The sequence below is a fragment of the Salmo salar genome, chromosome 24, assembly GCF_965601325.2.
Source record: "Salmo salar chromosome 24, fSalSal1, whole genome shotgun sequence".
Classification (NCBI taxonomy): domain Eukaryota; kingdom Metazoa; phylum Chordata; class Actinopteri; order Salmoniformes; family Salmonidae; genus Salmo; species Salmo salar.
In genome coordinates this window covers 10,496,324-10,520,796 of record NC_138314.1, presented here as the reverse complement: position 1 = coordinate 10,520,796, position 24,473 = coordinate 10,496,324, and the positions used below count along the sequence as shown (strand labels likewise).

The 24,473-nt window shown below is 41.1% G+C and overlaps 1 protein-coding gene and 1 pseudogene across 2 annotated transcripts in view; one reads left to right on the top strand and one right to left on the bottom strand.

The window, feature by feature from the left end:
- Nucleotides 1–8,191: 8,191 nt before the first annotated feature.
- Nucleotides 8,192–22,880, top strand: htra4 (HtrA serine peptidase 4). Its single transcript, XM_014171001.3, has 10 exons — nucleotides 8,192–8,953; nucleotides 15,064–15,163; nucleotides 15,406–15,610; nucleotides 17,078–17,167; nucleotides 17,326–17,430; nucleotides 17,738–17,770; nucleotides 19,648–19,762; nucleotides 19,976–20,033; nucleotides 20,319–20,414; nucleotides 22,166–22,880. Exons 1-10 carry the CDS (start codon nucleotides 8,533–8,535, stop codon nucleotides 22,329–22,331), a joined length of 1,389 nt encoding a protein of 462 aa, XP_014026476.3. The 5' UTR covers nucleotides 8,192–8,532; the 3' UTR covers nucleotides 22,332–22,880.
- LOC106584936 (TM2 domain-containing protein 2-like) overlaps nucleotides 18,210–24,473 on the bottom strand; it is a 23,146-nt pseudogene continuing 16,882 nt past the window's right edge. Inside the window, exon 6 of the transcript XR_014382602.1 lies at nucleotides 18,210–18,930. The product of XR_014382602.1 is annotated as a TM2 domain-containing protein 2-like (transcript). The remainder of the gene's footprint in view (nucleotides 18,931–24,473) is intronic.

The following is a 24,473-nucleotide window of genomic DNA, read 5'->3' as shown; positions in this document are numbered from 1 at the left end:
ACATCAATGGATAGGTGGAGACGTCAGCTTTCTCCTCATATTTATATTATTCCTGTAAGACGAAAAATTACATTGCACAAGACCTGTGCTTTTAAAATGGCTGTGTTCCTATGGGCATTTTCATACGTTTAGAGTGACACCTCGAAGAGTGCCTTTTGCGTCCTATTGAAATTTTTGAAATAAATTGTGAAGTGTTGGGGAATAAGAGATTTGAAAATATAGGTTTGACATAAAGTATGCCATCAAATACTGTTCCAAAATTATTTTCTTTTTTTTAAGGAAATAATTTTGGAACAGTAGTTGGTGGCATACCTTATGTCAAACCTATATTTTCAAATCTCTTATTCCACAACACTTCACAATTTATACCTAAAATATCAATAGGACGCAAAAGGCACTCTTCGAGGAATGACCCAAATGCAATCCATTTCCGGTGTGGGCATACAGTAATTATAATAACAAAATAATCATACAATTTTACTTAAGCGATATGCTTTCATGGCTACTCATTTTCCAATAAGCATAAGGATAATGTGCAGTATAAGATTTCAAACCGGTGTTAGTTTGTGTTTATATATCGTGGATGTAGAACAGTGAAATGACTCGGCTATACCGCACCTGACGACATCCATGGATGTATTTAAGTGCATAGAAAATCATCCAGTCAGGTCACACTGACTTAAAATACAGTCAAATCTGTCAACTCCATTCCATTCCATTCAAACTACTTTATTTGTCCCCTTGGGGCAATTCCATTAGGGCTATAATGGTGCTTCTGATGCATACAAAAGAGGCAGTGTCTGTTGCATTTCATCTTTCATAGACATATTTAGTATTCACTTCCTTAGCCAATGCAGGCCTATCTCAGTGTTTTTCCCAACAGTCTATTTTTGAGATGCAAAGTGAGAGCACTCACAACAAGACCACAATCAAAGGACTCTCCTGTTAGACGAATTAGAACCGGAGGAAGATAAGACTGTTTTGTTGTGTCCATCTGGTGCAGCCTAATAAAGAGGATATCTAAGTTCCCAATAAAGGATGTTGGAAGCCTTTTAGCACATCAATGTCATTAAAAATGAGCAGAAAAAAAACTATTCCTGCCAGAATCACTATCAGCTACCTGTGTAGTTTATAGCTTTCATCAAACAACAATATGTTTCACCATATATCGTCTTAGGTCACTATTGTAAAAACGAATGTGTCCACAATGACTTTCCTGGTTAAATAAAGGCAATATGTTTTTTCTCTTAACCTTCATTTTACCAGGATTTCAACAATATAATGTCAAATATAATGCATACAAACATACAATTTCCAATGAACTGATATACTAACAATGAACCTTTTTCAAAGGTAAACACAAAGGTCAATATGAATTCGTAAGGCATCTAAAAATTGACCAAAAGCAGGCAAAGACACGAGAAACACTGAAGCATACTTGACGCTAATGGGTTCACTGTCTGCACAGTACATGCCAGTGCTTCTATGAAAAATAGACAGTGTTCATCAAATAACACTCCTCAAAGTTTGGTGGACAAGGACAAAGCTTGCAGACATTAGTCTGGTGTAGTGTTATGAATATGTTAAGGATGCCATATTTGGGCTTCATAAAGTCTGAGAATTGGGTACAAAATATTGAGGTTGTGTTATAATGAGTAATTTATTGTTAAGAGACGTGGGGAGGTCTGAAATGGACAGAGGTGGAGGACAATGATGGGTAACTAACTGTACAAATGGACATGCCATGTCTTTTTTAATCAAACAAATAATTTCACAACTGAAAAACATTGTGTGACTGTTTTCTATTGTTAAACCACATGCCTGCCATCACATATATTATATATTATGCTGACTTTAAAAGTTGAGGAGCAACTTTCTGAGGTGAAATTAAACTTTAGCTTCTGTACTTCAAAGGTGTAAAGCATATCATAATGATTGTCCACAATATCATAGATGGTTCTCAACAATCTTTCATGTTAAAAGGACTTGATTTATCTGTTTGAAGATTATATTCATTATTTTGGTATCTTGCTAGCTAAAAATTTAAATCAAGTCAAATGAGTGCACTGTAGCAGTGTACTTAGGAACTGTATGTCTCACAGACACAATTGTATGGTGAATTGAGAAATTCACTCAATAAACATGACAAAGAATGAATGAACTGTACAGACTTCTACAATGTATTTTTTTAATGCATTTCTTACATAATGCATCCCCACTTACTGTTGTACACACAAGTTAGAGGATTCTAAATGAGTTGTGGCAAAGTGAATTTGAAAGGCATTGTGACAAGTTGTGTTGCCCCATGTCACAAACGCAGGAGGCTGCTGAGGGGAGGACGGAGCAAATGGAATATCATCAAACACCTGGAAACCATGTGTTTGATGTATCTGACACCATTCCACTGATTCTGCTCCAGCCATTACTACGAGACTGTCCTCCCAAATGAAGGTGCCACCAAACTCCTGTGGTCTCCATATAACCTTTTCAAGTTCTTAGCTTTACATGTCTCCCCTTTTAACCACCATCGTGGCATGATCAATGTCATTAGATTATGTTTGGCTCTTTAAAGTGGAGCTCCTCGAAGATCATGGGGATTTGTCTGTCCATATTATAGTGTTAACTTACTTTAAAAAAAGTAAGTTAACATTGCTAAATCTTGCTTTATCATTGCTGACTAAAACAACTAAGTAAGTAAGCCTACTTTTTGTACTACATCACTTGATTCAGCTAAACCTGGCTGATGGTAACTGTCTGTTTCGGCTTCATTTGTTGACAATGTAGGCCCTGCTATGGTGTATTGCCACTGAAACAATTTAATTAAACTATCCCTATGTGAGCGCTCAGCCTTGAACATGACCTACGTGCCAGTGCCATGACTAAGCCATTTATCTCCTGCTCACAGCACAGTCACTGTAGATAGTAATAGAAGCCAAATTCACCTCAGTTCAGCTCTGTCTGGGCCCTCATATCTCACTCTCTTACACACACACACCTACCTATAATTATGCTATTGCATAATCATACCTACACTATTAGAGAAAAAGGTTCCTTGTGGAGCCAAAAGTGCTCCATGGCTTGCTTCATCGCTTGCTTCATTGCTTGCTTCCGATCAGAACCCTAGAGGACCTTCTTCACTGAACCAAAATGGTTCCATGTATTTTGTGGTTCTAATGATCTAAAGTCGCGCTGTTGCTACTGCCTGTAAACACACAGTCCAGTTCAAAGTGAATGATGGCAGGCCCCTGTGCCAAATGGCTTATTTGCATAAAGACCTGCTGTAGCTCTAATTGGCTATGGAGCACGGGTCTGCTTAGACTCCATCCTGGACGAATCAGATGTTTTTATTAGCTTTTAATTGCTGCAGTGTCTATTAATTGTCCAAACGCACAGCTGCTTTCCCCACTATATTTCTGTAGAATTTTCACAAATGCCTTACTTGCGTCATTCCTCAAACCTTCTAAGAATTTGTGAAAACAACCATATCTAAGTGCTTGCTTGTCAGAAATAAAATAAAACATTTAAAGAGTGTATTTCTTCCTTGGAAGAATATGAACAGATTTGAATAAGACTTCATGTTGCTAAATGCTGTCAGTTCCACTTTAAACACATTATATCCTATTGCTTCTAGCGAGCATTTAGATTGCAACAGCACAGGTTTGTATGAACCTAGCTGTTTGCCACTCAGACCTCAGCAACAATCTTGCAAAATAGGATTTCAATCTTCCCCCGCCAACTGTGAAATCATGCAGCGGCATCATTCATATGGATATAAATGTCAACGCAAAACAGCTTAAAGAAATGAAAAGGGAATGTTAGCAGTCATTTCGGAGTTTGATGTGACTGGGTTATCTTTTTCTAGATGTTTTCTAAAGTCCCATTACACTCTCGGGTATAGGGACAGAACCCTCAAGGTGGGTATATATATACTTAATAAAAATATAAACGCAACCGGCAAGAATTTCAAAATGTTTACTGAGTTACAGTTCATATTCATATAAGGAAATCAGTCAATAGAAATAAATAAATTAGGCCCTATTCTATGGATTTCACACGACTTGCCAGGCCCAGCCAATCAGAATGCATTTTTCCCCAAACTAAATTCCATGTGTCAAATGGCAGATAATGTAACATTTTGACAAAATGAGTGATGCTTATTTCAACATAGAAACATCAGAGTTTTCCTTCTTACAATTTGGCTTATGGATGAGTAGAGGTTTTGTCTTGCATTTCCACATGGTGACCATATACTGTACACTCATACAAGAAAGGGTTCTTTGGGGTTCTAACAGTGCATTCGTAAAGTATTCAGACCCCTTGACCAAGAACCCAATGGTCACTCTGACAGTGCTCCAGAGTTCCTCTGTGGAGATGGGAGAACCTTCCAGAAGGGCAACCATTTCTGCAGCACTCCACCAATGGTAGAGTGGACAGATGGAAGCCATACTCTCAGTAAAAGGCACATGACAGCCCGCTTGGAGTTTGCCAAAAGGCACCTAAGGGACTCTCAGACCATGAGAAACAAGATTCTCTAGTTTGATGAAACCAAGATTTAACTCTTTGGCTTTAATTCCAAGCATCACGTCTGGGGAAAACCTGGCACCATCCCTACAGTGAAGCATGGTGGTGGCAGCATCATGCTGTGGGGATATTTTTCAGCAGCAGGGACTGGGAGACTATTCAGGATTGAAGGAAAGATGAACGGTGCAAAGTACAGAGAGATCCTTGATGAACACCTGCTCCAGGGCGCTCAGGACCTCAGACTTGTTTTCTTTATTTATCCCATAGCCAGAATAGAGCTCACCAGCTTGTACTCCTAAAAACCGGAAATGAGTTAGCCATGGCTCTTTGGTCAAAGACTATGGGGAAATGAATCAGGGTCCCCCTGATGTTATGATAGAGGTCTATCATAACATCACAGTTACATTCCCAAAATGAGAGATCTCGTTAAATGAAATTAAGAATGACAAAATAACAGAACCAGAGGGTAAAAGGGGTGCGTGCTTGTCGAGCTTGCGCCAGTGTAGCCTACACGCACATGTCCACAGGCATCCTTAGTAGAGCGTGGATGTGCCACGAGTGGCGCTCTGAGAAGCAGCAAGCGAGACAAACGCAAGTATCACTTAAAATGAATGCACAAACTGAAAGAAAATGATTTCACTGAAGTTACAAAGAAACCAGCATAACTTGCTAACAATGGAGATCATTTTGCAATTGTAGCCAAGGCCTACATACCTTAAAACCAGTAGAAAGGTTGACATATTAGGGCCTACAATTTAGGTGCGGGAGAGCGATGCTTGAACTTGAGCATTCCTATCGCCATCACACATTTCCTTCTTAAATGTAAGCTAATAATGTGAATAAAATGACCACAAAAAATACTTTTCTCAGTGACAACTAAAACAGCCTATATTCATACACTGAGCTGTTCTCGCCAAAAAGCATTGCTTTGTATCTGCTCCAAGAATTACATGCTTGGAATACACCAGGTGGGTTTCACTCCCTTACATCAAACCTAGGACTGGCTCTTTTTAATGCAGAGTATAGGGTCTCCTCCTAGGCCTACACAGGAAGGACACTTCCCACATCCATCTTTATATTAGCAGCTGCCAACTAGATAAAAACCAAGCCTTGTACTAAATGACACTGCAGGTATTTCAGGCTAGGTTAAAGGGATACTTCGGGATTTTGGCCCTTTATACATGTCAGATCAACTCTTGGATACCATTTGTATGTCTCTGTGTCCAAGGTGAAGGAAGTTAGAGGTAGTTTTGTGAGCCAACGCAATGACTGGAAGTCTATGGGTATCTGCTAGCAAGCTAAAGGGCCTCATTGCCAAAATCCCAAAGTATCCCTTTAAATACATAGTCCTTGCTCATAACAAGAATGTGGATGTGTGTGATGGATTGTATTGTTTCGGGTGGTGACATTTGGTAGATGAATAAACCATTAGTGGTAAAGTGAGAGCTTTATGTGGGAAAGAATTAGATCACTTATATGAAGTTCCCAACATTGTTACTTTACTTTATTTGTACTTTTTGTATGTGTTTACCTTTTTAAAGTCCAGATAATATGCAGCTCATATCTTGCCTTGATCAATCCAACTTAATCTGAAATGCAGGCCAATGCTGGAACCTGCTCCCAGAGCAAAACATTTTACATTTTACTAAAATCCTGCCACTCCATTTAGTATATGTTACTTTATGTTTGTTTGCATAACATTGGCCTACCAATGTAAAAGCGGTCATACACAGAGTACAAAACATTAAGAACACCTGCTCTTTCAATGACATAGACGGACCAGGTGAATCCAGGTGAAGGCTATGATGCCTTATTGATGTCACTTGTTAAATAGATCGCATTTGATCTGTTTTAGTATGATATATTACGTATGATATGCTACGTTAGGTTAGGGATTATGGTTAGGGTTAAGGTTAGAAGATAGGTTAAAGGGTTAGGGGAAGGGTTAGCTAGCATGCTAAGTAGTAAGTAGTTGCAAAGTTGCTAGTTAGATAAAATGCTAAAGTTGTCCGTGTTGAGATTCGAACATGAAACCTTTGGGTTACTAGACGTTCGCATTATATGTAACCTACTGTCCATAACAAACATAAAATATCATACTACACTGAACAAAAATTCATACGCACAAAAAGTTTCTATCAAATTTTCTGCACAAATTTGTTTACATCCCTGTTAGTGAGCATTTTCACAAGATAATCCATCCATCTGACAAGTGTGGCATATCAAGAAGCTGATTAAACAGCAAGATCATTACACAGGTGCACCTTGTGCTGGGGACAATAAGAGGCCACACTAAAATGTGCAGTTTTGTTACACAACACAATGCTACAGATGTTTCAAGAGATTCTTGACTGCAGGAATGTCCACCAGAGCTGTTGCCAGAGAATTGAATGTTAATTTCTCTACCATAAGCTGCCTCCAACGTCGTTTTAGAGAATTTGGCAGTACGTCCAACCGGCTTCACAACCGCAGACCACGCGTAACCACACCAACCCAGGACCTCCACATCTGGCTTCTTCACTTGGGGGATCATCTGAGACCAGTCACCCGGACAGTTGATGAAACTGTGGGTTTGCACAACATAAGAATTTCTCATCTGTGTGCTCGTCGTCCTCACCAGGGTCTTGACCTGACTGCAGTTTGGCGTCATAACCGACTTCAGTGGGCAAATGCTTACCTTTGATGGCCAGTGGCATGCTGAAGAAGTGTGCTATTCATGGATGAATCCCGATTTCAACTGTACAGGGCAGATAGCAGACAGAGTGTATGGCATCGTGTGGGCGAACAGTTTGCTGATGTCAACGTTGTGAACCCATGGTGGCGGTGGGGTTATGGTATGGGCAGGCATAAGCTACGGACACCGAACACAGTTGCATTTTATTGATGGCAATTTGAATGCATGGAGATATTGTGATGAGATCCTGAGGCCCATTTGTCGTGCCATTCGTCTGCCACCATTAACTAATGTTTAAGCATGATAATGCACGGTTCCATGTTGCAAGGATCTGTACACAATTCCTGGAAGGCCTGCTTACTAACCAGACATGTAACCAATTGAGCATGTTTGGGATGCTCTGGATCTACGTTTTCGACAGCTTGTTCCAGTTTCAGCCAATATCCAGCAACTTCGCACAGCCATTGAAGAGGAGTGGAACAACGTTCCACCGACCACAATCAACAGCCTGATCAACTCTATTCGCTGCATAAGGCAAATGGTGGTCACACCAGCTATTGACTGGTTTTCTTATCCACGCCCCTACATTCTTTTTTAAGGTATCTGTAACCAACAGATGCATATCTGTATTCCCAGTCGTGAAATCCATAGATTAGTGCCTAATGAATTTATTTCATTTGACTGTAACTCAGTAAAATCTTTGAAATTGTTGCATGTTGCGTTTTTATATTTTTGTTCAGTGTAATTTGAGTGTTCCGTATTTACTATGTTACATCAAGTAACATACAGTATACTAAATAGACCAGGCTGGTATATTATGCAGACATGTTTAACCAACCCACTGAAATTGTAATTTGTAAATCCTGAAAATGATCACAAAGAAAGTAGGTTTATGCTTTCATATGTCATCAAGTGAGTTACAGTAATGTGAGTGTTGTTGATCATTCACACAGGAGACAGCTGTACTGAAAACTGAAAGGGTGCTCCTTCCTTGTGGGTCTCTTCAAATCCTCTACATAAAGTCACACAGCTGCATTCCAGAGAGTTCACTTGGGGGACTTAAAGGACTAAGCAAGAGTGGAGCTCAAAATCAGACTGCTGCTACTGGAAACATAGTTACAAGACATTTAGACAGACTAAACTGCAAACTAGACCAACCTGAAGCTGTGGATTCTGAATGTACATTTTGCACATGCATTTTCTTTTCAAATAAGGCATAATTTAGATAAAATAGGAGGTGATATAGACAGGTATACGCAAAACGGGCAGGAGGACTTGAACTTGTTCATTGTTGGTTACGAATTGAATTTACAAGAGTTATCACCTTTTTTTGGACCATGATAAAGTTTGTGGTTTGCCTTATCTTCGCCTCTGTGGTTCATGCGCGGTTACTTCGCAAGAGACAAACTCCGTGTCCGGAAGTCTGTGATGGCTCTCGCTGTCCTGTCGCACCTGAATCACGGTGTTACTACGGTGTAGTGAAGGACAGCTGCGGATGCTGCACAGTATGCGCATCTGGAGAAGGTGACATTTGCGGGGAGCGCGGTATTGGCCTTTGTGGCGAGGGGATGACATGCGAATATCCAGCGGGAAAGCGCAGAATGCGCGGTTTATGCGTTTGCACCCTTGCAGAGCCGGTGTGCGGAAGTGATGGAAGGACTTACCCCAGTATGTGCCGCTTGAGAGCCGAGAACAAAATAGCAGAACTCAGTATAAATCCCCCTGTCATCTTGATTCAGAAAGGCCACTGTGATTCGGGTGAGTATCCTAGTTGTGGTTGAGGGCCAAAGGAAGCAAATTTTCATCGCCTACATTTATTAATCTCCAGTCAACCATGCAAGGAAGCCTATTGTTATCAAGACATTAGTTTGTGTTTATGTATTTTCTTTATGTATTTTCTTCGTTGAATAACTGGATTGTACAATCCTAATTGTTGAATAAATAGATTGTACAGTCCTAATTGTTGAATAACTGGATTGTACAGGCCTAACTACTTGTCAAGTTGACCCAACATGGGTATCTGTGCTCTGCTGCAATGTGTAAGCCAGGCTGCATGTAGCCTACATCCTGTAGGGATTGTAATTAACCTATTAAGTAGGAAGGCTGAACTGCTGCTTCTCTAAGATCAAGCCATCATCTCATGTTACAGCCTACTGAAGAATGCTTCACCTTTCATTCTCTCTCTGATCCAATTATGTAAGGGAAAACCTGATTAAATTTTCTCCAATAGAGAAAAAACACCCTGGCCAGAGCCTTGGCAGAACTACAACATTACTTCCAACCAAGCCCACTAATAAAACGTTATTTCATTGAGTAAAGGATCGACAGATCAACTTTATTTGATAAAGGTTGATCCTGTTGACATGCCATACGACGCTAAAATGCAAAGTGCGTTAGGGTAGATGTTGCTTACAATACAATCAGACAAACCCAGTTTTTTTTCTTTCCTCATCTAGCATGGATCCGGAGCATATTCAATCGATTTTTGGTCATAATCATAGGCCTACATGTTATGTTGGTCCATCCCAAATGGCACCTTATTCCCTATATAGTGCACTACTTTTGACCAGAGACCTATGGGAACTATATAGGGAATATGGAGGCATTTGGGACGTAGGCTATTACTTTCTAGCACGGTTTGAGATGGTGAATTGTACACAGTCATAGTAGTCAAAGACAGCAGGAGTGAATGATCTGGTATTGGGCCTCTGTACTTGCTCCGTGATCAAGCTGTTGATATCTTGATGGATCTGAGACGATAACAAATGCCAGTTTACAGTCTGCTGTTCCATGTTGTGCCAGACAGAAAGTGTTCGACATGGTAATGGTTTCATTATTATTGACAAAACTGTTGTTATGCCTAAACGGAAATGTGTCCATTGCAACACAATCTCAGCCTATTACTCATAGCAAGTGGTTACTTATTGTTGCTATACCCACAGTAGAATGTGTATGGAGAAAATAAGAAATTCATCATGCATTAGATCCCCTCCTGGTTTCTGAGAAAATGAGAAAAGCAGGTGTGCAAACCACATGGCTTCCAATTACTGTGTGCTTTGGAGGGTGTCACATAATGTTTAACGGACTGGCACAAGAATGAGGTGATTGGACTGAGTAATCACCTGAATGAGAAGCAGCCTATAAAAGGCTTGGAGCATGTGGAGGGGTTAAGAGAGCAATCGCAGAGCGAACAGTACTTCAGATTTCACTGCATGACAGGATTCCTCCGCATGGGAGCCAAAGTTGTGTACAAAACAGAGCTGTGTCGACTACCTTTGCAGCAACATTCAACACTTTACTCAGTTACAGAGCCTGTATTAATAAAGTGTGTCAGAGTAGTGTTGAGTAGTGATGACAGTGCAGATCTAGGATCAGTCTTGCCTTTTAGATCACAATTAATAAAAAGTACATTGACGGGGCGGACCTGATCCTTGATCAACATTCCTACTCTAAGAAACTTGATACATACGGCCTCAGATGTACACTACAGGCAAGAAAGGCGTTAACACATTATTTCATCACCTCTCTTTAGCATTTCTTAGTAATAACACCAGCCTGAATAAGTAGTCACGCTTAATGTGTTGACAGCTTTTTCTTTGCTCATTGTATGAAAGCTGTTTGCGGTGTGTTTTTTTATGCTTTATGTCTCTGTGGGTTTGTTACAGAGATTCTAACATACAGGAGTATAACAGTCTAATATGGCCAGAAATATAGGGCTGGGGCCTCGCGATTCTATATGTATCGATAATGTGATATTATTGCGATTCGATGTTCCAAACATATTGCTCACCATGTCTACTGCAGAGGGATAACAGAGAGCCTGGAGAAAACGAGTTTTGATCAGTCATAGAAATAAAAGTGTTGAAAACAAATTGTCTCCCTGTTTAAAAAGATGGAGTACAAGCTATGAAATAAAAATACTGGAGTTTTGGTGCAGGTACAGCCAATTAGCACAAAAAATAATATTGCGATAGTCAAAACAATACAATTGATTTTTGATAATATAGATTTGTTTTCTTCCCCATCACTACTGACACATCACAGTGATGGATGGCACATTCACCAAAGTTATTCTAGTATTGTTAATGAATTGAATCACAATTTTAAATAGAATGATATCTCAAAATGAGAAAATAAACAAGCTGAAAATCTTTTCCAAGTAATATCCAGAGGAATCCATTCAAAGTGCATGTTATCTGAAATACTAAATGTGTGATGTGTGCAGTGCACCCAGTGTTTTTATATTGTTCAAGGCATTCCAAGCTCTGACCATCCATCAGGGTTTGGCAGTGGAGCCTAGGGACAGTATCCATGAACAGATGCAGTGCACTCCATGGCCTCCCTCAAGTCAATCTCTCAGGCTGCGACCCAAATGGTCAAAAGTAATGCACTATACTCTTTACATGACATAGACTATACAGGTGAAAGCTATGATTCCTTATTGATGTCACTTGTTAAATCCACTTCAATCAGTGTCGATGAAAGGGAGGAGACAGGTTAAAGAAGGATTTTTACGCCTTGAGACAATTGAGACATGGATTGTGTATGTGTGCCATTCAAAGGGTGAATCGGCAAGACAAAATATTTAAGTGCCTTTGAACGGGGTATGGTACTAGGTGCCAGGCGCACCGGTTTGTGTCAAGACAAACGCTCAACAGTTTCCAGTGAGTATCAAGAATTGCCCACCACCCAAAAGATATCCAGCCAACTTGACACAACTATGGGAAGCATTGGAGTCAACATGGGCCAGCATCCTTGTGGAACGCTTTCAACACCATGTAGAGTCCATGCCCCGACGAATTGAGGCTGTTCTGGAGGATGCAACTCAATATTAGTAAGGTGTTCCTAATGTTTGGTATACTCACTGTATAGGGAATAGGGTACCATGTTGGACACAACCTCAGTCTACCAACGGGCCCAGGCATCTGACAGCATCAGGAGAATGCACCCAGTTCTGATAATCATCTTATGTAGAAAGTGTTAAACATTTTGATATGTTTGTAAAATGGCATAGAGTTTAAAGAGTGCACTAGTAGCTTATAAGAAGTTGTTTTTTGGGGGGGTGAAGAAGCCCTGTGCAAGGCAAAAATATTCGGTGTCCTGCCAAGGATATGTCTTGGCAAAAGGAGTACCTTTGTTTGCCATGTTCAAATTTGCATTCAAAGAAGTTTCCGCAGAGATTAGTTCATTGTGCTGCTATGCAAATATCAATCTCAAAACCGTGTATCTGAATGCATTAAGGATAAGGTGTAGTGCACAGGAGCTTTAGGAAAAGTACATGTGATAATGTGTGTGTGAGAGCAACGTGCCGTAGCCTACATGAGAAGAAATATCCTATAAATGGGAAGAGGAGATACTGCAGGGGAATAGTTTTGGGGGGGCAAAGATTTCCAGTTTGCCTGAAGTAAGAGAGTCATAAATAACCTTTAAGTAGAAGAGGAGAGCTAGGTGGCCTATAAAGGTAGCTCCACCTCCTGCCAGCCAATCAGGTGGGCTTACAGGCTGGGTGTTTGCTGCATTCAGACCTTGATTTGCCTTATGGGCAAACAAGGCCATGAGCTCAGCAGGCACAAGCTTGCTGATATCAATTTGGTCCCTGGAAACCAACCTGACAAGCTATCCAAGCAAACAGGTAGCAGAATAGGGGCCGAAGGCTCAAGGGGTCTCTAGCATAGCTGCGTAAAGTAAGGGTGCTGCAGCACCCCCTGATAAATCATAAAAAAATGTAGAATACAACTTAAAAAAATAGCCGTCAGCAGCACAGGGAGATCAAATTCTGTCGGCACGTTTTGCATATAAGATACAGTGGCTTGCGAAAGTATTCACCCCCCTTGGTATTTTTCCTATTTTGATGCCTTACAACCTGGAATAAAGATATATTTTTGGGGGGTTTGTATCATTTGATTTACACAACATGCCTACCATTTTGAAGATGCAAAATATTTTTCTTGTGAAACAAACAAGAAATAAGACAAATATACTGTAAACTTGGCCGTGCATAACTATTCACCCCTGCCCCAAAGTCAATACTTTGTAGAGCCATCTTTTGCAGCAATTACAGCTGCAAGTCTCTTGGGGTATGTCTCTATAAGCTTGGCACATCTAGCCACTGGGATTTTTGCCCATTCTTCAAGGCAAAACTGCTCCAGCTCCTTCAAGTTGGATGGGTTCCACTAGTGTACATCAACCTTTAAGTCATACCACAGATTCTCAATTGGATTGAGGTCTGGGCTTTGACTAGGCCATTCCAAGACATTTAAATGTTTCCCCTTAAACCATTTGAGTGTTGCTTTAGTAGTATGCTTAGGGTCATTGTCTTGCCGGAAGGTGAACCTCCATCCCAGTCTCAAATCGCTGGAAGACTGAAACAGGTTTCCCTCAAGAATTTCCCTGTATTTAGCGCCATCCATCATTCCTTCAATTCTGACCAGTTTCCAAGTCCTTGCTGATGAAAAACACCCCCACAGCACGATGCTGCCACCACCATGCTTCACTGTGGGGATGGTATTCTCGGGGTGATGAGAGGTGTTGGGTTTGCGCCAGACATAGCGTTTTCCTTGATGGCCAAAAAGGTACATTTTAGTCTCATCTGACCAGAGTACCTTCTTCCATATGTTTGGGGATTCTCCCACATGCCTTTTGGCGAACACCAAATGTGTTTGCTTATTTTAGTTTTTTAAGCAATGGCTTTTTTCTGGCCACTCTTCCATAAAGCCCAGCTCTGTGGAATGTACGGCTTAAAGTGGTCCTATAGACAGATAATCCAATCTCCGCTGTGGAGCTTTGCAGCTCCTTCTGGGTTATCTTTGGTCTCTTTGTTGCCTCTCTGATTAATGCCCTCCTTGCCTGGTCCGTGAGCTTTGGTGGGCGGCCCTCTCTTGGCAGGCTTGTTGTGGTGCCATATTCTTTCCCTTTTTCTAATAATGGATTTAATGGTGCTCCGTGGGATGTTCAAGGTTTCGGATATTTTTTTATAACCCAACCCTGATCTGTAATTCTCCACAACTTTGTCCCTGACCTGTTTGGAGAGCTTATTGGTCTTCATGGTGCCGCTTGCTTGGTGGTGCCCCTTGCTTAGACGTGTTGCAGACTCTGGGGCCTTTCAAAACGGGTGTATACTGTATATACTGAGATCATGTGAAGATATATTAACTTCCGACTTCAACTGTACTAGGCACACTTGATCTCGCACACCCAATTAGGAGGAGAGGTAGGCTACTTAACTTGAATCAGCGAATTTGCAGTGTGTGTGAATAATGCAACAAAGATGTGATTTTAATACAATGTCTCTGTTTCCAAATAATCTGCGGGGAAACTTAAATATATTCATCCCAAAGTTGTCTGTTGGACCGACCACTCCCAACCACAGCATAAAAAATGCAGACTGTGCTGCAATGATCTCTGTCAGGACCCGCAGGTCCTGTGGGCAAATCCCTACGGATCTAAGTTCCTTCAACAGTAATGAAAACATTTAAAAAATACCAAGATATGCTACTACTTGCCTTAAGTGCTTCCCTGTATCATACATGTATTTGTCATTGTGTTCATAAGGAGACCATGCACCAAACCCAAAGCTCAGAATTTGCATACCCATATCAGACTCAGAGAGGGCTTAAATCCTACCACTCTGCCCTTCCACTATTTTTTAACTGCTGGAAAAAGTCTGACAGATGTTATGCTTTTTCTATAAAAAAAAATCCATATACTAGTATCCCAATAAAATCTAGTATCCCAATATATATATGAAAATGTTTACAGCTCATGAACAACATATGAAATGTATGCAATTTCTACCTCCAATATATGCGTGAACTTTGTTTCACATGAATAAACCTTCCTTTCTGTCTTTCTGTATTTTGTCCCCTCAGGTTCCCTGGACCCAGGAAGTATCCGCTACAAATTCAACTTCATTGCCGATGTGGTGGATAAGATAGCCCCTGCTGTGGTGCACCTAGAGCTTTTCAAGAGGTAGAAGAAGCAAGTACAGTATTGGAGCCCTTTAATCTTTCTGTCGGTAATGTACTATACAATGCATTCTGCAGCAACATATTGAAGTAGGCGTCTAACACAGTTGTGATCAATACTTCATTTTCAAGCTCTGCATTTTGTTGACTGGGTGTTTTTGGCAAACACTTCATTGGAACTGATTCCCTTATATTTCGGTATGATGATGAAAGCAACCTGATTGGTTGTTGTGTCTTTTCACTCAGGTTGGCATTTTCAAACCAGGAAGTTCCCGTCTCTAGTGGTTCGGGGTTCATCGTGTCAGAGGACGGCTGGATTGTCACCAACGCCCACGTTCTCTCCAACAAGCAGAGAATCAAAGTGGAGATGAAGAACGGTGTCAAATTCGATGCCTCCGTCAAGGACGTGGACACGAAGCTAGACATTGCACTCATCAAAATTGAGTCGGATGTGAGTGCTCTTCCTTTTCCTCCTCCCTAAAATGAGGCTGTTCCAAGGGCCTTCTCTCATTTCACAGGTCCTTAAACAAAATGTTGCTTGGTGTTTTCTACTGGCCTACTGGGTTGTCATGAGTGACTAACATAAAAAAGGCGACAGAGGGCCTTTCGCCTGACCAAAATTGGATTCCACTCCTTGACATGGTCAATTTGTCGCCAAGTTTTCCTCTAGGGGCTATTGTTTTGGTCTTTAAAAAAAAGGGCTGAAGCTGTGAATTTGTAAGTATTCGCAAGTGGTGCTGTTACTAAAACATTTGTCACCGCAACGACAGGAGCTTGGGTAAACAGCTCCTTTGTGTGGCATTATGGGATCCCTGGCCAAAACACAGTCCACTAAAACCCAATCTAGGCCAGGGACAAACCATACAGGCAATACAACTGATCATTTTGACTCAGCTGATCACTACACAATATACTTCAGAAGACTAGAAACTTCCGTGGAGACTACAAACGCAGGCAGCGTAGCCTAGTGGTTAGAGTGTTGGACTAGTAATCAGAGAAAGGTTTAGTAACAAATCCCCAAGCTGACAAGGTACAAATCTGTTATTCTGCCCCTGAACACTGTTCCTAGGCAGTCATTGAAAATAAGAGTTTGTTCTTAACTGACTTGCCTAGTTAAATAAAGGTAAAATAAGAAAGGGATTAAATTGAATGAGTTGTGATGGTAGACAGTAAGCAGTCATAGGCTGCAACAGACTCCAAAAGTTGCCTGCAAAGTGAGGCTGTGATGGAACAAGGCTTTATGCCCTAGAGGGGCTGGCAATGGAAATAAACTGTAATTGTCAGATTCCAGCAATATAAATACTTCAACCCATGACAAGAAAAGGCATGCAGATACACGCTTAGGCTGGGTGTGAAGGTGAGAGTGCCTTGTTGGCTTTACTGATGATATAGGGCCAATGTATTAACAAAGCGGTTGAAAAGCCTCTTTCCCTTTTTTGGGGGGTGATTTGTCTTCCCTTACTGCATATACAGTATCAGGAAGTAGCTCTGATGACTCAATGAACCGGACCAGCAATGTGTCAGTCAGTAAGCCCACAGTTGCCTTTACAACACAGTTGACCTGGGATTCAAACCCACGCCTTATTGTCACAACATACTCCAGAAGCACCTTCAATACTACTGTCCCAGGAAAGCTAACTAGCGTCCTGTTCAGGGGGTGTACTTTACATCAAACTGCCTCAAGTTTCAGAAACATGTTCCTGCTCTATGGGCCGTTCTGGCTCGGACACGGCTTAAAGAAAAGCCCAAACATTTCTGGGTTCCGGGACAGTACTACAGGTCTCAGGAAGGGAGTAGCGATGCTCACCCACCATCTTCACATAATTAAATAGAACACTAGAATGAACATTGATATCCTAGCAACATGAAACAGTTGATTTGTGATTTATATGATCTCTATGTTTGTCTTGTTCTGTAGAGTCCACTGCCGGTGCTTCTGCTGGGCCACTCGTCTGACCTTCGGCCGGGGGAGTTTGTGGTGGCAGTGGGCAGTCCCTTCTCCCTGCAGGTAAAGCGAGGGAACATGCTCAACTGTTATCCTCTTGCGTAAACACATGAAAGGATGATTGGAACCACAAATAGATCACAACAAACATGAAAAAGGCCAGCACTCACTTGGATATTAGTTGGAATTGAAGCTTTGTTTGAATTTTCTTCCCCCTGCAGAACACGGTCACCACAGGCATCATCAGCACGGCCCATAGGAATGGCCTGGAGCTGGGACTCAAAGACTCTGACATGGAGTACATCCAGACGGACGCCATCATCAACGTGAGTCATAGTCTGTGACTCAAATGGCACCCTATTCCCTGTTTAGTGCACTACTTTTGACCAGAGCCCTATAGGCCCTGCATGGTCAAAAGTAGTTCACTATATAGGGAATAGGGTGCCATTTCGGATGCAAACGTGAAACATGGCTGTCAAGCAGCAGTACTTTGAGAATGTTTTTTACTGCATGTGCATCTCTTTACATATTACATACTGTCTCCATCTTCTCTTCTTGTCTCTGTTTTGGATTAAACATTGCACTGCAATACAATTGTCATTACCTTTTGTTTATTGCTCTGTTCTTTTATAGTATGGCAACTCAGGGGGACCACTTGTTAACTTGGTAAGGGTATTTACTACTTGATATTGTATTTGAGAGGATTGTAATATGTAATCAGCACATTTGAAATGCAGGCAGGCTATGTATCTTTCTTTTTTCATTTAGGAAAGATTTGCAAGGTCATAATTCTGTTTTCTATATATGGCTTACTGCTCAAGGTCCCAATTCTATGTTTTACTGTGACATTGTTGTTTTAAAATCCGCCACGGGAAACATTCTTTATCTGCAGACTCCTGTAATAGTGATGACTTATGTCTGCCTATTGATCTCAAAGCAGAAAAATTCTAGAGTCGCCCTTGACGAAGCTTAAGGCCTTTCTTCACCCGCTATATAATGTTTTCCATCTAAGTCCTTGTGGTATATAAAAGAAGGCTTTTGCACAACATTGCATTGGTGCAGTGCAATTACATAAAACATAATTGGTCACGCGTACACAATTACATAGGATATATCAAAGCAGTGGCCTTGAGCTTTATGTTGTAAAAAGACTGCTTTACTTTCAAATACACCAAAAGGATACACATCTCATTCTGTTCCTTCACTCAGTGAGAATTACCATGCTTAGCATCACACATGGAAACAGCAGAACATTCTTGGAACAACAGGAAAGAACAGAACATTACACAATGTTGACTGACATGTTCAAAGGAACTTTCTTTAATGAAAGTACATATTCCATGGATGTACAATACCAGTCAAAAGTGTGGACACACCTACTCATTCAAGGGTTTTTCTTTATTTTTACTATTTTCTACATGGTAGAATAATAGTGAAGACATCAAAACTATGAAATAACACATATGGAATCTGAAATAACACATATGGAATCATGTAGTAAGCAAAAAAAGTTTTAAACAAATCAAAATATATTTTTGATTCTTCAAAGTAGCCAGCCTTTGCCTTGATGACAGCTTTGCACACTCTTGGCATTCTCTCAACAAGCTTCATGAGGAATGCTTTTCCAACAGTCTTGAAAGAGTTCCCACATGTGCTGAGCACTTGTTGGCTGATTTTCCTTCACTCTGTGGCTCAACTCATCCCAAACCATCTCAGTTGGGTTGAGGTCGGTTGATTGTGGAGGCCAAGTCATCTGATGCAGCACTCCATCACTCTCCTTGGTCAAAAAGCCCTTACACAGCCTGGAGGTATGTTGGGTCATTATCCTGTTGAAAAACAAATGATAGTCCTACTAAGCTCAAACCAGATGGGATGGCGTATCGCTGCAGAATGTTGTGGTTGCCATGCTGGTTAAGGTTAAGTGTGCCTTAAATTCTAAATAAATCATTGACAGTGTCACCAGCAAAGCACTCCCACACCATCACACCTCCTCCATGCTTCACGGTGGGAACCACACATGGAGATGTAATATGGACTTGGTATTTTACCAAATAGGCCTATTTTCTGTATACCACCCCTACCTTGTCACAACACAACTGATTAGCTCAAACGCATTAAGGAAAAAATTCCGCAAATTAACTTAAGGCACACCTGTTAATTGAAATGCATTCCAGGTGACTACCTCATGAAGCTGGTTGAGTCGAGGGGTCTGAATACTTTCCGAAGTAACTGTGTGTATATATATCTCAAAACTATTTTATTAACACATGGAATCATGTAGTAACCAAAAGTGTTAAACAATTCAAATATATTTTGATTTGTTTAACACTTTTTTGGTTACTACATGATTCCATGTGTTATTTCATAGTTTTGATTTCTTCACTATTATTCTACAATGTAGAAAATAGTAAAAATAAAGAAAAACCCTTGAATGAGTAGGTGTGTCCAAACTTTTGACTGGTACTGTATATCAGATGCATATTTTCATGCTACAGTTCTGTTTATATTCATAATTTGTTATGTTCAATTTGACTTGTTTCCAGGATGGGGATGTCATTGGTATAAATACTCTGAAGGTAACAGCAGGAATATCCTTTGCAATTCCTGCTGACAGAATACGCCAATTCCTTGCGGATTCCTACGACAGACAAATCAAGGGTTTGTATAACGAATTCTTCACTACCTAGTTCACGAATATACCCCATGATTTACATGATAGCTTTTCTGGTTCAGATTGATGATTTTTATTTTTATTTTATTTAACCTTTATTTAACTAGTCAAGTCAGTTAAGATCAAATTCTTATTTGTCACATTTCTATACAATCATTTGGTATTCTATAACCGTTCTTATTTGACTGCATTGTTATCAGGAAAGACACTGCCAAAAAAGAAATACATGGGTGTCCGGATGCTTCAGCTCTCAACTCAGTGAGTAAACATCTGCTTTTGGTCAGAAGGTATCACTTTTCCATGGCCAGGACAAAAGTAGTGTACTATATAGGGAATAGGGTGCCATTGGGGACGCTGGCCTTGCCATTATTACTGGCAGGTGTACTATGCACCATAAATGCTGCTCCCGATGAAACCACAATCTATATTAAGTGTACAGTCAAATTGTTGCCTCTCTCAAAATGTTGCTGGCTAAATTCTTTTCTGTGACCATTTCCAAGTCTTGCCATACTGTGTGTAATATCCTCGGTTTCCTCCTCCCAGTTTGATCCGAGATCTGAGGGAGCGGGAGAGCGGCTTCCCAGATGTGAGTTCGGGAGTGTACGTTTATGAAGTGATCCCAGGAACAGCTGCCTCCAGGTAAGACTGAGTGTGCATCCCAAATTGAACCCTATCCTTATATAAAGTGCACTACTTTTTATCAGAGTCCTATGGGCCCTGGTCAAAAGTAGTGCACTACCGTAAAACAGAAATTAATATCCCAGACATTTGCTTCTAATCACTTAACCTCTTTTAACACACCCGGCGCTTATTAGAGACGGGGATCTATTTCCTTAAACGCACATGGCCTTTGCTCAATAACATTTTGAAAAGACTACCGCACTGCTTATTGTGACCAGTATAAACAGAATAACAAATCCATCGCAGATCAGACTTGCAAAGACTAGGCTGCCGATCACACACCCCCGATTTAGCACCATTCTCTCGCGCACGCCTCGTTGCGCCTTGTATCCCCCGTAGTTAAGCCGACCATGTCAAACCCGACTGCTGTCTCATCCGTGGCAATGACATTGCTCTCCTTTATCTTATTTTGCGCAATGTTTACGGTACTCACTGAAGTTCACTCGTAAACAATTCATTTCGACCCTGCGTTTATTTGCTGAAATGTGTGCCGATGCCAGACAGGTAAAGGACAGGCGGCTATTTTAGGACACACGCCGAGTCAAGTTTAGACACCACATTATTGGCATATGGTGGGAACACCTACAGAAGGCCTGATAATGGGACAATACCGCCATTACTGTGTTATTCACAGATGATCATTTGGTGTATTTGAGTGGTGTACAGACCTAAATCTGACAATTACCTGTTACATTGCGCTTTTTGAATAGGAATGTTATTACATTCATATTACCAAAGCAGTTTTAAATGGGAAATAAGGATACCGTAGCACTACTCACTATTAAAAGGTTTTGGACACAACCTGAAACAAGGCTGTATGATTTGTGCTGCACAGTAGGAGACTTGTTTGTTTATCCATTAGGTCTTGGTCAAATGGATTAGCAGACAGTGCTGTGCACAAAGGGGTTTGGGGGCATCAGGATATTTTCAAAGGAACGGAATGACAGGCCTGTGGTTATCAAGGCTATTAGACTAGGCTCTGGTCCAGATCTTTTCTACACTCCAGCCAGCAGTCACCCACAGGCAGGTTTCTGATTACGTCCTCTTCCTGGCCATGCCCCAAATGGTACCCTATACCCTTCATAGTGCACTACTTTTGAACAGAGCCCTATTACTTTCAACCACATCCCCTGTTACCCCATTGCAAAAAAAGCTAGAACAGTCAGGAGCTCAAATCTGTATCAATAGCTCTGTGTGCTATGTTCACGTTGTGGGAAATAGCAGGAAGTAGCCCCCACAGCTATGCAACACAAACATGCATGCAGCAGCCCTCTCAAACAAAAGCTTCTACATCTGAATGCCAATCAAAATGGCTAATAGATGTTAGGTCCATTAATAAGCCAGCCTGGCTAACACTACACAACTATATTGAATGGTACTGATTGGCCTATTATCTGTTGGATTTGAAGCCACCGGCATGCATCTCTCTCTCTCTCTAAGACACAGCATCTGCAACTTTTTTTAAAAGGTCAATGCTTGTTCCTTTATGGTATAAGATGAGAAGTCAGAGAAAGGTTGAGTTTTGTATAACAGCGAGGGTGTGTGAGCCTGAGTGCCAGTCTTTGTGCTATCATGCCAACTCCTTGTCACGCCAAACATTGGCTTGACAATGACGGCAATCAACGGAGTTGTCAAGAGCACAAACAGATCTGGGACCAGGCTAGGTGTGTGTAGTGTTAATTGTTTTCTAATGCATGTTCCCCATGCAGTGCTGGCATGATTAACCATGATGTTATAATCAGCATCAACGGGCAACCCATCCAGACCACAGACGAGGTGAGTGATGCTGTCCAGTCAGGCAGTCCGCTGTCCGTGGTAGTGCGGCGAGCTAACGAAGACGTCATGATAAAGGTTGTCCCTGAGGAAATCGACTGAGTGGCTGCCTGTCTCTCTCCACTCATTGTGTTCCCCTTACACACGGAGGTTTTGACACAACGGTTGTGATACAATGGTGGCGATACAGCTGATTTGTGATCCAACAGTTTGTCTGCACCAAAATGTTTACACAACCATTGTGCCATGTTTCCACGACAATTGTGTTATTTTTGGATATATAAAAAACTGTTGTATCACAACAGTTGTGCCAAATGCATTGTACATCAGTTGTTTATGGTGCCTGTATGTTACAAGTGAATGTGGTTCATGCCATACATGCACGTGTTAGCGCTGATGTACTCCCATAGCAATATACGTAGTTACAATATGCAACATTGTGGTGATGGGAGTCCCTTATGAACTGTGCCGCACCCATTTCTCTGCCAGAACTATAGAATCCAATGTACTTAGGAGACATTCAGCTCTAGTCTGTATAGGCAGTTCTAGAGGCATGGTTTGTGGGTTTTGTAAGTCATGATATGTAGAATGTGTTACCTCTGGAAGTGGTAAATATGACATTTGTGGACACTTAATAAAGTCTTCATAGTGCTTGGCTCTAAAACCTGGTTTTCCTTTCCTCTAAGTACTGGAGTACATGTAACTGCCAAAATAATGGAAACACTTGAGTAAATGAGGGATACAAAGTATATTGAAAGCAGGTGCTTCCACACAGGTGTGGTTCCGAAGTTAATTAAGCAATTACCATCTCATCATGCTTAGGGTCATGTATACAAATTATGGGCAGGCCATTATTTGGCTACCATGGCTTTGCCCCCAAATGATGGCAATGGCCCCCATCTACAGGGCACGAGTGGTCACTGAAATGGCTTGATGAGCATGAAAACGATATAAACCATACGCATGGCCGTCTCAGTCACCAGATCACAACACAATTGAATACTTATGGAAGATCCTGGAGCAGCGCCTGAGACAGCATTTTCCATCAACAAAACACCAAATTATGGAATTTCTCATGGAAGAATGACGTCGCATCCCTCCGATAGAGTTCCAGACACTTGTAAAATCTAGACCAAGGTGCATTGAAGCTGTTCTGGCTCAATGCTCTATTAAGACACTATATGTTGGCGTTTCCTTTATTTTGGCAGTTACCTGTATGTCGCAGTAAAAATATCTCTGTGCTATGAATAAGCCTAAGTCATCAGGTGTAAAGAAACACAATGAATCGAAAAGTGCATGGATGGATGCATGCACAGAACAAAAAGGACCCATCTCATACGTTGTTCATTTTGAACAAATCATTGATTCAGAACAGGATTCAAAGAGAAATACTTAACCAAACAAACATTTTATTGAACCACAAACACTTGATGTGCAGGGATGGCAAACACAGTGAGACAGTCTGCATTCTCTCACATTACACCTAGGAAGATGCATTTTTGCCAACCTTTTTCCCAAAATGTCACATTTTGGAAGACACCTAGTGCTGGGGGCAATAAAAGGCCACTAAAATGTGCAGTTGTCACACAACACAATGCCACAGATGTCTCAAGTTGAGGGAGCGTGCAATTAGCATGCTGACTGCAGGAATGTCCACCAAAGCTGTTGCCAGAGAATTATGTTAATTTCTCTACCATAAGCTGCCTCCAACGTCGTTTTAGAGAATTTGGCAGTACGTCCAACCGGCCTCGCAACCGCAGACCACGCGTAACCACACCAACCCAGGACCTCCACATCTGGCTTCTTCACTTGGGGGATCGTCTGAGTGGGGGTGGGGGTGCTGAGGAGTATTTCTGTCTGTAATAAAGGCCTTTTGTGGCTAGGCCTGGCTGCCAAGTGGGTGGGCCCATGTCCTCCAAGGCTCACCCATGGCTGCACCCCTGCCCAGTCATATGTAATCCATAGATTAGGACCTAATGAATTTATTTCAATTGACTGATTTCCTCATATGAACTGTAACTCAGTAAGAATCTTTGAAATTGTTGCATGTTGTTATATTTCTGTTAAAGTATAAATAAGGACACACATATCCATGCATAACAAAGAAATATAAAACAAATTATTGAATTATTGAGGGTAGATATGAACAGCATTACACATAGGGTCCTAATGTGTCTTTAACCTCTGGTTCATTAAGTTGTTTTCAAATGAACACAACAGAACTACATTTGGAATGACATGTAT

Coding starts and splice junctions, on each gene's coding strand:
- htra4 (XM_014171001.3), top strand. CDS start 8,533: ATGATAAAGTTTGTGGTTTGCCTTATCTTCGCCTCTGTGGTTCATGCG. Junction 15,164..15,405: donor CACCTAGAGCTTTTCAAGAG/GTAGAAGAAGCA, acceptor CTTTTCACTCAG/GTTGGCATTTTCAAACCAGG. Junction 17,771..19,647: donor GGGGACCACTTGTTAACTTG/GTAAGGGTATTT, acceptor ACTTGTTTCCAG/GATGGGGATGTCATTGGTAT.